The sequence below is a fragment of the Arabidopsis thaliana genome, chromosome 5 (assembly GCF_000001735.4).
Source record: "Arabidopsis thaliana chromosome 5, partial sequence".
NCBI classification, from domain to species: Eukaryota; Viridiplantae; Streptophyta; class Magnoliopsida; order Brassicales; family Brassicaceae; genus Arabidopsis; species Arabidopsis thaliana.
The window spans coordinates 25,549,525-25,563,714 of record NC_003076.8 but is presented as its reverse complement, the minus strand read 5'-3'; the positions used below and the strand labels follow the sequence as shown (position 1 = coordinate 25,563,714).

The window sequence follows — 14,190 nt, the reverse complement described above, 5'->3', positions numbered from 1 at the left end:
CAAATATCTCAAAATAGAGGAAAAGCATGAACCGGACCGAAAAAATGTAAAAATCGATATCGAACCGATTTTAGTCGGTTTGATTTCATCCACACTGAAAAATAAAAAAATCGAAACCAAACAAAAATTCCTTGGATAGTACCGTAAACAAAATCAAGCTGAAATCGATAAGTAACCGAATAGACCAATGTATAATTCGGTCTCCCAATTTTGTTCAAGTTTATATCAAAACCAGAACAAACCGGTTGGCCACCTTTAACAAAATCTCGAACTCGCGTTTTCGATAGCGCGTGATTGCAAAACGCTATTGCAGCGTCACGACAAAAAAGGTTTGTTCGTTTATTAAACCGGCCGGTTTGGAATCATGAATTTGATTTGAATCCTTTTAGCTGGTTAACCGACGTCGTTTGAGTAAATGGATCCAAAGCCAGACAGATCCTAAATCTCGTCGACGACGGTGTCGGGACTGAAAGCAGAGAGAAAGCAAAGTAAGCTAGCTTAGCTAGGTCCAAGATCCAAGCTTTGGAATTTTGTAAATTGTCTCCACTCTTAGCCGGTGAGTCTCACTCTGTTCCGAATTATTCTTTGTGATATGGATTTCGATTTCCCATGATTCGATTTTGTACTTTTTGCTCTTCTCTTGAGTTTAAAGATGTACGAATGAATATATACAGATTCGATTTTATGTTCTGGTGGCTTTGATCGCTGAAATTTGAAAACTTTGTCTATGTTTCGATTGCTTGATACTCTTGTTTCACATGTTCATACTCTGGAATTGATTATAGATTAGTGTTTTTACAGTTTTAATGGAAACTGTTCCACCATCTCCCATTACATGGCCAGATGGGGGAGCTCTCACTAACGACTGGGTACATGGGCTTATGTCGTGTTTCGAATGGTCTTCATGGAATCTACCTCCTTCCCAGTTACCTTCACTATTGCCTGTCAACGTCTTTGATTCCCTCGTCCTCACCGCTCATAAAATCCTCCACAAAGAACGTAACTGCGTTCATATCGATGATCTTGACTCTGTATCCAACGTTGTTGTGGTTGGTGACATTCATGGTCAGCTTCATGACCTTCTTTTCCTATTGAAAGATACTGGCTTTCCTTGTCAAAACCGGTGTTATGTTTTCAACGGAGACTATGTGGATCGCGGTGCTTGGGGACTTGAAACCTTCCTTGTTCTCTTGTCCTGGAAGGTAAACTCTTTACTAAGCTGTTTTACTATTGGCTCAAGTCTTAGTATTCTTAAAGCACATATCTTTTTGGTTGTTTAGGTTTTGATGCCGGACAGAGTCTACCTACTCCGTGGTAATCATGAGTCAAAGTATTGTACATCTATGTATGGTTTCGAGAAGGAAGTGCTTACAAAATACGGAGACAAGGGAAAACATGTGTACCGGAAATGTTTGGGTTGCTTTGAAGGTCTTCCTTTGGCTTCCATAATTTCTGGACGTGTTTATACAGCACATGGAGGGCTTTTCCGCAGCCCAGTCTTGCCTAAGCGAACAACAAGGGGGAAAAAGAACCGTCGGGTAGTTCTTCTGGAACCTGAGCCGAGCTCAATGAAACTCGGTACCTTAGATGAGTTGATGCAAGCTCGAAGATCAGTTCTTGATCCTCCTTGGGAAGGTTCAAACTTGATACCAGGAGACGTTTTATGGTCTGATCCTTCAATGACTCCGGGCCTTTCACCAAATGAACAGAGAGGCATTGGTCTTCTTTGGGGTCCCGATTGTACAGAGGATTTTTTGAAGAAATATGAACTGAAGGTGACACCAAAGTAGATATTGATGCTTGTTTGCTTCCCAAATACTGATATGGATGATTGGATCAAATGTTTTACACTTATTGGTGCAGTTGATCATCAGATCACATGAAGGTCCAGATGCTAGAGAGAAGAGAACTGGTCTTGGTGGAATGGACAATGGATATACAATAGACCACAATGTCGAATCCGGAAAGCTTATCACTATTTTCAGTGCACCTGACTATCCGCAATTCCAAGTATGTATTTTTACGCCTTTGGTATTTGCATTTTCTAAAGATATGCGTTAACAATCATTTTTGTGTGTGGTGTAGGCAACAGAAGAGAGGTACAAAAACAAAGGAGCATATATTATTTTGCAGGCGCCTGATTTCTCGGATCCTCAATTTCATAGTTTCGAAGCTGTTAAACCGCGACCAAAGGTAACTAACTTACGATGCTGATAATGAACCAACGAGTTGTTTTACTTCTTTGATACACATACATAGCGACATCGGTTTTTAAATGTGCAGGCGCATCCATATTATGACTTTGAAAATGTCATTGATTCTGATGATGAGATGGATAAGTCAGCAATGGACACCAATAACGAACAACCAAATAGCTGACCGAAGCTGAAAAGGAGTATCTTGAATTGATGTTTTTTACAGTTGTTGTGATTGCTCATTATTTGCAAACATAAAATGGAATCAAATGTAAAGAAAAGAGATGAAGAAAATCATTTGTAGAATTCACATTTAAGTTATGTATGGAAGATGAAGAAATAAGAACCATCTTAAATCTCATGTAGTTCTTAGTTTCTTGGTTCCTACACGTCTTATTTAAACCTAAATCTTGTAAGATTTTGCTCTGTTTTGTCAGGTTAGCCTAAATCTTGAGAGGTCAAACTTGCAGTAACTTTCATTGTATAGAATTGCTTTTAACTGAATGATAAATCGAGTAGTAGATTAGTCCAATGGAAGTTTGTGGATCAAGTTATGTGTCTGTCGGCATTATAGTTTTCCTTTGAAATATTGACACATTACTAGAATCTTATCCAACAAAAAATTGTGTGGTTATGAAAATCCTAAGTAACGAGACAGCTTATTAAATGCCGAATTTGGTAGCAATTTGTTCAGATGAATGTATGTCTTCTTGTAAAAGACAGTATGAAGTGGAGGTTGATGCTAACTATCTTATGGTTCCTTATTGCACTTTGAAGCATTTATTGCAATTGTTTTCGGTTTTTTCTCTTGAGTGGGCTAAACTAATAATGGTCTGTTCTTTCTCTAAAGAGAGAAGAATTCGACAGGAGCGTGAAGCATCTTCATTCGCAAATATAACACATTAAAGCTACCTCTAGCATCATCTGTGTGATTCTCTCCAAGGTCATTCGTTGTCTGTCACGGGGCATCTCAAGTAATAAAGCTTAAAGTTAACTGTCTTTTCAGCCAAATAGTTTCATCATCTAAATATTCACATGATCTTCCATATTTCATCACCGATTATGGTTACAACATTTTTGCAAACCCTAAAATTTGTGTTATCGCCAAACTTGACCCTTATACCGGAACCCATGTGGGTGGGTGTTGATTTTTACTGTTTTGTAATTTGTTCATCGACAATCATTGACATGTACTCACCGCAATGTTTTTTCTTTCCTAGTTTCATGTGCATATATGTCTCTAAACAGTAATTGTTTAGCACTTCATGTCAAGCTTAAATTATTATAGGTGTCTTATCTTGTCTCTCTAGTATTTTCTGTTGAAGTCATGTGCATTAAATTGTATATAGTACTTCCAATGGCTTTCATATAATTTCCATTTTTCCACAAATTGTTCGTAATGATGTTTATTTAACAAGATTATAAAAGATAATGCAACAAATTTGTGTGATGAATGATGAGATGAACCCATTTGAAAGAGGTCGCAACAAATGTCAACATTAGAGACCATCTTGATCTAGAGTTTTGTCTCGTTGACTTTAATGCCAAAATTGGACAATACATATAATGCATGTATCAGGCAATGCAAAAATATCTTCATTCATTTAATTTTCTTACTATAATAGATGTCACAACTTCCCTCACTGACAAGCATATAATGTTGGTTTTATCTCAATGTAAACAACCTTTTAGTTTCACATAAATGTTAGGTCGAGCGAGGTGATATATTCGTTCCAGATCGGATGAAACAAGTAATTCATCGATGTTACCTTTATCCATATGTATATGTAAGATTATGGGTTTTAGGTAATCTAGTAAGTACTACTAAGTAGTATCCGTATGTAATTTTTTATTTATTTTTATCCGTTATGTATAATTTCTTTGGCCGTTTTCGCAAAATCTATATTTGGATGTTTTAGATCGTGAATTGATATATCTTAATTTGAATATTTAGGTATTCATATATTTTGAATCTATAGTTGACCTGTTGACCATGTATTTTGATTTGAATATCTCGCTCGATCGATAGAAGATTTTTTTTTGTTTTTGTTTTGTTGATAGTAGAATCTTCAAGTTGTAATTTAACAAAAAAAAAAAAAATCAAGTTGTAAGTAGACCGTATATCTGTATATTTCCATATGTAGAACCATGCATTTTGAATAATTGAATAAAATAACATGTAGCAAGACGTATCTTCATATGATAATCAGAATCATAATAAAAAGACAAACTGTACACCATATTGTAATCCAGGTTTAATTTGACCTCTTTGAAAAACTAAAATAGCTGAACTGAATATTTATAACTAAAAAGACAAATTGGATATGTCACTTTGGACTATGAAACTCAGAATTTTTTTTGACTAACGTGTATACTTTCACACGTGTGCATGACTAAAAACATATGATTAGGCTCTTACGATCTATGCGCCTTACACCTGTGAATGATGAACACATAAAACACAAGTTACGATCTAGAATGTCATGTGTACTGGCTTAAATCTACTTATGTGAAGAGGTAAATGAAATGGTCAAGAAACAAAAAAAAAAAGAAATGGTGAAATTATGAAAGTATAAAACTTTACCGGTGAGGTCCGTATTTGGATTTATTAAGTGAAGAGGGACCCTTTTGCAATTAAAGCCTGTACGACAAAAAAGAGATTTACTGTACGGTTAAAACAAAAAATAAAAAAACCAGCAAAAGTAAAAAAGTCAAAAAGCAGATATATGACATGTGCAAATCTCCATCGCGCCTTTATTACCATCTACCGCTTTCTCTCTCTGTCTTTCCTTGTTCAACCCTCGAGAGATTACGGATAGTGAAAGAGAAGCTACAAAATTTCCCAATTTATCAAAAAATAGAAATTTCTTACTTTTTTCAAAATTCATTTCTCCCCAAAAAAAATATCTTGTGAAAACTGCAACTGTGATCCATGGCGGAGGATATGGCTGCCGACGAAGTTACGGCTCCTCCTCGTAAGGTTCTTATCATCTCCGCTGGTGCTAGCCACTCCGTCGCTCTTCTCTGTACGTCTCTCTTCTTCTTCGCTGTTTTTTTTCCTTTTCTATTACGGACTCAAATAATCACCGGAATTGTGAAATCCGCTGCTTTAGTAGGCTGTGCTCTTCGCGAATTCTCTTGATCTGGCCTTTAATCGAGTTTCCCTTACTTTCGTCGTCTACTAATGAGTAGTTTTATGTTTTGATTTTGTAGCTGGTGACATTGTTTGTTCTTGGGGTCGAGGAGAGGATGGACAGTTAGGTCATGGCGATGCAGAGGATCGACCTTCTCCGACTCAGCTTAGCGCTTTAGATGGCCACCAAATTGTTTCCGTTACCTGTGGTGCTGATCACACTGTTGCTTATTCACAATCAGGCATGGAAGTCTACAGTTGGGGATGGTTTGTTTCTCATCATTATCTTCTTCTTTGCTGCTGAATCAATTGCTCTTCAGTCTGTTTGATATATTCGGGATGAGATGATGACCACTAGTTCCTCTCTAGATTTTTGTGTAGAAAACAGTAACTAATTATACACTCATTTGCACATATTTTAAGCCTCGTGTTCTCTAACCTTTATGTGTACTTTGCAGGGGTGATTTTGGGAGATTAGGCCATGGTAACTCAAGCGACTTGTTTACTCCGCTACCAATCAAAGCATTGCACGGTATTCGGATCAAGCAGATTGCTTGTGGGGATAGTCATTGTTTGGCTGTCACTATGGAAGGAGAGGTCCAGAGGTATTTTCTCTTTGTTATTGTTCTTCTCCTTATGTGCAATCATTTACAGTTTACATCTCAGCTCAATTAGATGAATTTCATCGGAATTTGATAATGTCGATTGCGTCCTGTGTCATTTCTATATATCTTGGTTATTGTGTACATTGCCTTTTAAACGTTTTGTCTGTCTTGTCTTGTTTTCCAACATATCTCTTTGACTTCTGTTTATACAGTTGGGGCCGCAACCAGAATGGTCAACTTGGTCTGGGGGACACCGAAGATTCTCTAGTGCCTCAGAAGATTCAAGCCTTTGAGGTTTGTATCACTAAATATTCTTCTAACATCTTTTTTCGTTGTAGTTTCCTCAACTTGCCAAATACTATGCTTCAGAATTGGGTCAATGTTGGGTCTATTTCTGCAACTTGATCTTCTTAAACATATGACTGTTACTAGTTAAGGGTCCACATCTGGTGAAGATGTCTTCAGAATCATAATTTAAGTTACATAATTTTAGGAGTGGTAGATACTAAATTGGATGTCTATGTGTTATACTATCTGCAAAACACAGATAGAAGGTAGGATCTTATTGATAATTTATCGGACTAGGTAAACTAGAAGATTAAGTGATTAGAGACCCTGAGTTTATGTTGTTAGTTTCGCTGATCTCCATTGTTACATCAACACTTTAAACTTGTAATGGGTGCAGGGAATACGAATCAAAATGGTTGCTGCTGGTGCAGAACACACTGCTGCAGTTACAGAAGATGGTGACCTCTATGGATGGGGCTGGGGAAGATACGGAAATTTGGGATTAGGTGACCGGACTGACCGCTTAGTTCCTGAAAGAGTTACCTCTACTGGTGTAAGCTAGAAGACTCTTGTTCTATAATTTTTGTTTAAGCACCTGCTACTTGTTTAAACTTGCATTTGAAGTTCAGTATACGTGAAAGAAATCGTGAATAGCTCAATATGCACTGCACTATTCTGGATTAGCTGTCTATATTGATGGAGTCACACGTATATGCAGTCTAATTTCAGTTGGTGGGTGTCAGGGAAGTGACCATAAAACTTTTAGAATGATCAAAGTTTGGTATCCTGAATCTGCACAGTTCATGAAATGAAATTTAGTTCATATAACATTGATATCACGCAACCTCACCTTTTTACCAACTTCTATTTCTGCATTTTAGTCCCTCAATTTTTTCCTTAATTCTCTTTTCATTTCGACTCACTTGACTCTCGTTTTCCTGGTTGTAACTACAATTTTAGGGTGAGAAAATGTCAATGGTTGCTTGTGGATGGCGGCACACAATATCAGTTTCCTACTCTGGAGCATTGTATACTTATGGATGGAGCAAATATGGACAGCTAGGACATGGAGACTTGGAGGATCACCTTATTCCTCACAAACTGGAAGCACTGAGCAACAGTTTTATCTCCCAGGTTTCACTTAGGCCTTATAAATCTGTCTTGAAATACAAATTTGTACATCTGAAATATCCAACATATGGGATAGCAATAATATGTTTTTCGAAAACTTTCTGACAACTATTACCTACTGAAGAAGACTGGCTTCATTGTATGTACTTCTGTTGGTTTTCTTCTTCTGTTCGACATCTTTTGGACTTACTGTTCGTTTCTTTTCCAGATTTCGGGAGGTTGGAGACATACAATGGCATTGACTTCAGATGGAAAACTATATGGATGGGGTTGGAATAAGGTCTAGAATGTCTTGCTTTTTTTTTTTTTTTTTCTGGCCTATATTTCGTAGAAATGTATAGAACACCTATTTTCATCTACACATTCACTGATATTTGCATTTAGTTGCTTTATGCTGTTAAGGAGTGATATGCATTCACTTAGATGTTATTTTAAGAAAACAACAATGCATATATTGGGTAACTTTAGTAACTCATCTTGAATAAAACAAACTTCTAATTGTCTCTCTTTTAGCCTGCAGTTTGGACAAGTAGGAGTCGGCAATAATTTAGATCAGTGTTCTCCTGTGCAAGTGCGATTTCCCGATGATCAGGCATGTTATCCCTAAAAAAGTTTAACGAGAAAGCTCGTCCCAATGTTTTACCGGCTATATAATCATATTAATAAGTTCATGTCTCAATTCGCTGTTTTCTTTTCCAATGCACACATATTGTGGAATTTCACAGAAAGTAGTTCAAGTCTCATGTGGATGGAGACATACCTTGGCTGTCACTGAAAGAAATAACGTGTTTGCTTGGGGTAGAGGTACAAATGGACAGCTCGGCATTGGAGAGTCGGTTGACAGGTAAAAGTGTGATCATCTAATCGCTCATGAATCAATGTTTTCCACTTAACATATCTTGGTGTTACGAACAGAATATGAAAATTGGCCAGTAAGATCGTTGTTTCCACCAAAATCATTGCTTTTCAATCCCACTCACTACCTATCTTGATAATGTGAAATGGATATTTGGTTTGGTGTTTATAGGAACTTTCCCAAGATTATAGAGGCACTCAGCGTCGATGGAGCAAGTGGACAACATATAGAATCTTCTAATATCGATCCATCTTCAGGTATTTAAACAATACCACTAGTTAAAACGATTTCTGTAAACGACTCAACAAGTGATTAAATGATTCAACTTTTGCATTGCTTTGTTACCAGGGAAAAGCTGGGTGTCGCCTGCAGAGAGATATGCAGTTGTTCCTGATGAAACGGTAAGCCTTAATTTTGTTAATTCTACTAAACTTTATATCCAATACGTAAACTACAATGAAAGCAAATGGCACAATTATATCGGCTTAGAACCAGATTTTACTGATTAATCATTGCTGCACAATTATACCTTGCTCTGTCAAGATCGTGGATTGTTTTCAAGGATGAAATCTATGTGTGTGATTTTGAATTTGGTTGTGTGTTAGGGCCTAACGGATGGTTCAAGCAAAGGTAATGGAGGTGATATCAGTGTTCCACAAACTGATGTCAAGCGTGTACGAATTTGAGCCTGAGTCAATTCCGTTTTTTTTTTACTTCCGGTTCTTCCGTTGGATTCGAAGGTTTTTCAGTGATCTCTTTTGGGTTGAGGTTTGTACTAAGAGTACGTCTGTCTAGTTTGGGATTGTACTTTTTGTTGTTGTTGTTAGTTTGTAACTTGTGATGCTTCCCTCCCCCTAGCTCTCTTATTACATGGGCGTTGTAAACTGTGTGTACTACTACTACTAGTCTCTAGGGTATGTACTTTTTTTTTCCTCACCATAATAATACCTTCTGGTTCTATATCTTTCATTTCTTAAAAAGTTTTCTGTTTTTTCCTTCAACCATTATACAACTTATGTTTTAAGAGAATTTTCTTTTTGTCTTATTTTTTTACCGCCTATGTTTGAATTCAAATATGATATGATTGATAGTGACCCGCTGAGTTTTAGAGTATTTGAATTTTGGAAAAAAAAACAATTTTATCAATCAAGATCAAAACTTAAGAAGAACAGTGATCACAGATTAACAAGTTGAACTTCTCCTTTTTTATCAAAGTGTGAAGCGCAGATGAGAACGAGAGTAGTATGGGTATTTTAGTTTACAACTTTTGGGTAGGTTAGCCTTTAGGCCCAACACACAATGCATGTTTCGTATTTCTATATATTCTAGTCTCAATACGAAGAGTCTAGAATACGAAGAATTTCTAATGGACTAAGTGATGGATATGTCAAAAAGAAAAAAAATTGATCCTTCATCATCCGCCAACCTAGTTATGCTGCCTAATATATTTGGCGTTTAGTGAAAATTTTCTATTGGGTAAAACTTATGTGGGTGATTCTCTTTAAAGCAAAACCATCCATATTGCTCTTTTAGTGTTTCTCTTTATGTGTCGGGTTTCTTTCCCTTAAATTATTCCAAATCGATGTCACTTAGATTCGATTCCATGTTATTACCTTTTTCAGTTCCAAGTCGCCATCTTTCAAACTTTCTAATGATTCTTGATGTTTCATCCACGAGTCTTTCATTCCCACCACTTTCTTGCTTTTTTAATTTCGGGTAAATATTACTCCATATATCATTTCGCCAATCTTCTTATATTCACATACACTTATTCATACATTACGATTATCTCATGGCATTACTCCGGCAATGGACTATACCTTATGTTCAAGTTGTTTTTTCTTAAAAAACCTTTTTTCATAAATCTATGTTAATCTATAATTCATTTTCTACATAAATCTATTAGTATGTTTATTGTCTTTAAATCCATATCTGGTTAACAAACTTTCAATAAACACCACATCAATTATAGATTGAGAACACATTATGTATATAAATTACGCAAGATAAAAATTATACGAAACGAAGAACTTTTACATTATTCACATTTCCCCAAATGAAATATATTAAAATTTATATCTTTTGTTTTTTTCTCCACCACCTTCTTCTTCTTCATCATCATCATGGTTTGTTTAGTAAGTAGTCTTGAACGGCTTGTAAACCTTAAGGTCTAGCATTACTCCGGCGATGGAGCCAACTCCGGCGACCAACGTGATCATCAAACAACCACAGCTCAACATCTGCAGACAAACCCACTTCATACTCCATCTCTCAACCTTCCTCTGTCTTATATACATCTCCACCGGAAAGTAAACCGTCAAAGGCCAAAACCCTAACGCACCTAAAATCCCTACGACGTCGTTGAAAAACGGCATAAGCATGGATATCACAGTGGTCAAAACCACAAACCCGCTTCGGTAAACTGCTCTGAAAACGTTGACTTTGTACGGTGACCTAAAACCAGGGATTCGGATTTCGTATTCCTTGGTCACCAAGTCACTGTCGGGAAACCTAGCGGCAGCTTGTTTCTCAATAAAGGCGAAGATGGGCTGAGCAAAGACTTGATAAGCTCCTACAAGGTGGATAACTATGGCAGCGTTAGCCACGTCAAGGAGCCAAAACGGATTGTAGAAACCAAAACCGGTTAAGAGGTTTCCCGGTGCTTTATCTCCGAAGGCGGCATAGCCCATACAACCACATAGCATGTAAAATGTCGTTGTAACAGCGATGCTGATTCTTGTGGCGATCTTCATCGTTTTTGATTCTGCTGGTGGAGATCTTACAGTGTCCTAATGAAAACCCACATGCACCCCAAAAAAAGGTCAGAGATTTTGTAAACTCGTATAGAAAACAGATTCCATATTGGTTAGGTTCTTTATCTTACCTGAATTTCAATAAGAACAACAGAGTATGAATAAGCAAAGGCAATGTCTCCAAGTGCTTGAAAGGTTCTCCATATTTTTTGGGTCTGAGTCACTGCGCCGATGCTAATTCCGGTGAGACTTCCCTTGACAACTCCATTTGCTGAAACACATTAGAGTTAGTTAAACCCTCTGCTTTGTTGATTACTGCGAAGAGTCTTACAAAGTAATTTTCTTTTACCCGCGACTTGAATGATTCCGAGAGCTAAACCGATTGCAGAGTATGTGAAGGACATGATAGCAGCGACAATGGAGAGCCACCAAATCTGGTCAAAATCTTTGATCTGAGAGAGCAAGATCTCGGTCACACCAAACATGATCATGTATGGATTGCTCGACATGTGACACGGGTTTTTCCCTCCGCTCTCGTGGAAACAGTTGGACCTCTTGATCGCCCTGAAACTCGATCCGATACAACCAAATTTTTAAGGCCTTTTATCTCATTATATGGTGTTCCAAAATAAACTAGTTTGTGAGAAAGAAAGACTCACATCATACTTATAGATGCTGCGATTGTGTACCCGACCGTGATACCAAACAGATTCAAATACTGAATCAGCCCACAAATCTTGAACCTAAAGCCACCTGCCAGAAACAGAGCATTTCAGAACACAAAACAGAGTAAAACAGAACAAAACAGAGAGAAACAACCCAAAAACAGAGCAATCAAAGCATATGCGGAGGAAAACAGAGAGACGATAGTTGATACCTAGGATTGATCGGACAGCGTCCATGTAAGTATAGTTTCTCTTCCCAGAGACAGGATCTCCGGTTCTGTAGCAGTCGCTAAGAAGCGTGGAAGAGTAGTAAGTGACAAAAGAGAACAACAACATCACTGTAGGACCTGCGATCCAACCGAGTTGACCTATAGCCCACGCAAGCGATAGAACACCAGATCCAATCACGGCGGTTATGATATGCGCACTCGCGGTCCAAACCGTCCCTGAAACAATCGCAGTTTTTCTCTTTGGATCATTCATTTCAAAGGTGTAAACTGTCAAGTAACCAACAAGGGGATTTAAATTTTTTACCTGAACGTTTAAGCCGGCCATCGTCATCAAAACATTTGAAAGCTGGCCGTGGAACATCCATCTGTTTTTAGTGAGAAACCAAAGTTATGAGGATTCACTAGTTTCAAAAAACGGTTAAAACTAACGGATAATGGCGGTTATAGTTTTCTATAAACCAAACAAAAAAAAAACTTGAAAGAGGGAGAGATCAGTTATAGTACCTTCTCTTATTGAGCTCTAAGAGATTAGACAAAGCTATGCAGAAAATTAAACCCCTCAAAAGAATGCAATGCAGAAAAAAAGAAAGAAATGCAAAAGAGAAATGAGGAGATGGGTGGTGAGAGAGCAGTTGCTGCTGCATTTTGAGTGTTTTGGGTCATCATCTTTTATAAGCCATCAAAAGTGGAAGAATCTTTCTCTAATTTCTTTGATAAATAATTATTATATATATACAGGTCAGATATGTAAAAAGTTCGGCTACATAGGCCATACACATTTATATCATTGTTTAAAAGAATAATGTGGGTAGTAGAGTATCGCCCAAATTTATATATGAGCCGATTTAAAAAAAACAAACACTTTGTAGTATTCTTCTCCCATCTCTCATTCTTTGTGTGTGAGTGATTTTACGTGTACTCTTCTTCTCGAGTGTTTTATTCTTTTAGCATCCATTAATCCCATGGCTCTATAGATCAAACATTACGGTTCTTGATTGACAACCTGAATCAAGATTTCGAATACTTAAGTCCTCTACAAAGTTAATACTTAATAGTGTATAAATGATTTCATTATCCGAATTCGAAGATCCTATATAAACATCCACAGATCTTAAACATCTGTATTTTATGTCTTTCAAATGATTATGGAGTTTAAATAATATGAACTAGCTAGAAACAAATACTGATGTAAACATCAAAAAGCGAATAAATTTGGCTCTTTGTCTAAGCGTTCAATATATAATTTTTGAGAGGTTTTTGCATGGTTTTGTTTTCTCTCTATTCTTTAGTGAAAGATACGTAAAATGAAAGAGAACCAAATTCTTGTTCTACGCCTCCATACCTTTTGGATTCGATCTAATCACTCATGTATCTTAATTAACAAAATTCGTTCCTACTTCAAAATGCTACCGAGTCCTAGGCTGTATTAAGAATGAATGAATATTTATATACTAAATTACGAAGGCATATGGAAAATTTAGGTTTTTGTATTTAAGTTATATATATAGAAAGCATATATTCTGCATCAACGCATTATAATTTGATATGTTCGTTGATTTCAAATTAGTATGTTGGAAATTTCTTCGAACATGCATACTATGTATAGTATTTGATACGGTTCATAAAGGGAGGGACATATACTTTATAGTAAACTGAATAATAATAAAAAGAATGAATGGTTTGATAATCAGAGATGCAAATAATCTATATTTCGGTTAAAACAAAATTTGTTTGATAGTCGTCGCAGAATTCCGGATCGAAGTCCAAATTAATCTCTAAGGCTTGAAATTTTTAGATACACTTAGATATTTCAAAGTGTTAACAGTGAAAAACAATGATTGAAATCGCATTGAAAATTTGAAATGATTCGAATTCGATCTCCTAAGTCCTAACCCCATAATGATTTATTTTTTAATCATTGGACTACCATGAGTTGGTAAACTTGGTATAGAAGATTTTTTTTAAATATATAAAACTGAAATTTATAAAGACCAGTTGCATACTATTTTTATTTCAGTAAGAATAAGAGAAAAGAAAAAGAGAAGTTAATTGTCAATTGTAGATTTCAGATATGTTTGGTTTATCTTTTAGGTGAGTCAAAATATTCTTGGTTTAAAGGAACAAAATGTAAAGCAAAAATGCATGATGAGAAGAGAGAATCGAATTTGTCATGCAAGTGCTATTATCTACCATTATAATTTCTAAAGAGTATCTTTGAACACATTCAAAATCTCGTTTTCAATTCCAAGATTCTTAATTTTGAGTGTGTTTTTCTTACATTCTAAAATGTGTAATATTTTAGTTTTAATTCGAAACGAGATTCATGAACGGAAT

General features: G+C 36.4%; 3 protein-coding genes across 5 annotated transcripts; 2 read left to right on the top strand and 1 right to left on the bottom strand.

Annotated features, from left to right (window-relative positions):
• Positions 1 to 398: 398 nt before the first annotated feature.
• On the top strand, positions 399 to 2,645 carry PP7 (serine/threonine phosphatase 7). 3 transcript variants are annotated; one of them, NM_180928.2, is made up of 6 exons: positions 399 to 556; positions 802 to 1,202; positions 1,281 to 1,775; positions 1,864 to 2,010; positions 2,086 to 2,193; positions 2,284 to 2,645. In NM_180928.2, the coding sequence occupies exons 2-6, from the start codon at positions 807 to 809 to the stop codon at positions 2,377 to 2,379; spliced, it is 1,242 nt and encodes a 413-aa protein (NP_851259.1). In that variant the 5' UTR covers positions 399 to 556; positions 802 to 806; the 3' UTR covers positions 2,380 to 2,645. The 3 variants fall into 3 exon arrangements, with proteins under 3 accessions (NP_851259.1, NP_851258.2, NP_568979.1); NM_180927.4 differs by having other exon boundaries at positions 791 to 1,202; NM_125782.3 differs by having other exon boundaries at positions 441 to 556; positions 1,281 to 2,010; positions 2,284 to 2,543.
• Positions 2,646 to 4,215: 1,570 nt separating this feature from the next.
• Positions 4,216 to 9,299, top strand: UVR8 (Regulator of chromosome condensation (RCC1) family protein). Its single transcript, NM_125781.4, has 13 exons — positions 4,216 to 4,299; positions 4,731 to 5,221; positions 5,409 to 5,595; positions 5,787 to 5,933; positions 6,146 to 6,227; positions 6,619 to 6,774; positions 7,182 to 7,355; positions 7,561 to 7,632; positions 7,873 to 7,944; positions 8,078 to 8,196; positions 8,380 to 8,465; positions 8,557 to 8,609; positions 8,814 to 9,299. The coding sequence occupies exons 2-13, from the start codon at positions 5,128 to 5,130 to the stop codon at positions 8,892 to 8,894; spliced, it is 1,323 nt and encodes a 440-aa protein (NP_201191.1). The 5' UTR covers positions 4,216 to 4,299; positions 4,731 to 5,127; the 3' UTR covers positions 8,895 to 9,299.
• Positions 9,300 to 10,058: 759 nt separating this feature from the next.
• AAP4 (amino acid permease 4) lies at positions 10,059 to 12,778 on the bottom strand. Its single transcript, NM_125780.3, has 7 exons — positions 12,361 to 12,778; positions 12,161 to 12,221; positions 11,839 to 12,072; positions 11,621 to 11,714; positions 11,311 to 11,525; positions 11,093 to 11,232; positions 10,059 to 10,997 (listed from the first exon to the last, which is right to left on the bottom strand). Exons 2-7 carry the CDS (start codon positions 12,219 to 12,221, stop codon positions 10,341 to 10,343), a joined length of 1,401 nt encoding a protein of 466 aa, NP_201190.1. The 5' UTR covers positions 12,361 to 12,778; the 3' UTR covers positions 10,059 to 10,340.
• Positions 12,779 to 14,190: the final 1,412 nt, after the last annotated feature.

Bases quoted from the DNA above. Each gene is read 5' to 3' on its own strand.
- AAP4 (NM_125780.3), bottom strand. From the start codon at position 12,221: ATGGATGTTCCACGGCCAGCTTTCAAATGTTTTGATGACGATGGCCGG. The intron at 11,715-11,838 runs GTATCAACTATC...TGTTTCTGGCAG, and splicing joins CGCTGTCCGATCAATCCTAG to GTGGCTTTAGGTTCAAGATT. The intron at 10,998-11,092 runs GTAAGATAAAGA...GGTTTTCATTAG, and splicing joins TTGTTCTTATTGAAATTCAG to GACACTGTAAGATCTCCACC.
- PP7 (NM_180928.2), top strand. From the start codon at position 807: ATGGAAACTGTTCCACCATCTCCCATTACATGGCCAGATGGGGGAGCT. The intron at 2,011-2,085 runs GTATGTATTTTT...TGTGTGGTGTAG, and splicing joins CTGACTATCCGCAATTCCAA to GCAACAGAAGAGAGGTACAA. The intron at 2,194-2,283 runs GTAACTAACTTA...TTAAATGTGCAG, and splicing joins CTGTTAAACCGCGACCAAAG to GCGCATCCATATTATGACTT.
- UVR8 (NM_125781.4), top strand. From the start codon at position 5,128: ATGGCGGAGGATATGGCTGCCGACGAAGTTACGGCTCCTCCTCGTAAG. The intron at 7,356-7,560 runs GTTTCACTTAGG...TTTCTTTTCCAG, and splicing joins GCAACAGTTTTATCTCCCAG to ATTTCGGGAGGTTGGAGACA. The intron at 7,633-7,872 runs GTCTAGAATGTC...TTTAGCCTGCAG, and splicing joins ATGGATGGGGTTGGAATAAG to TTTGGACAAGTAGGAGTCGG.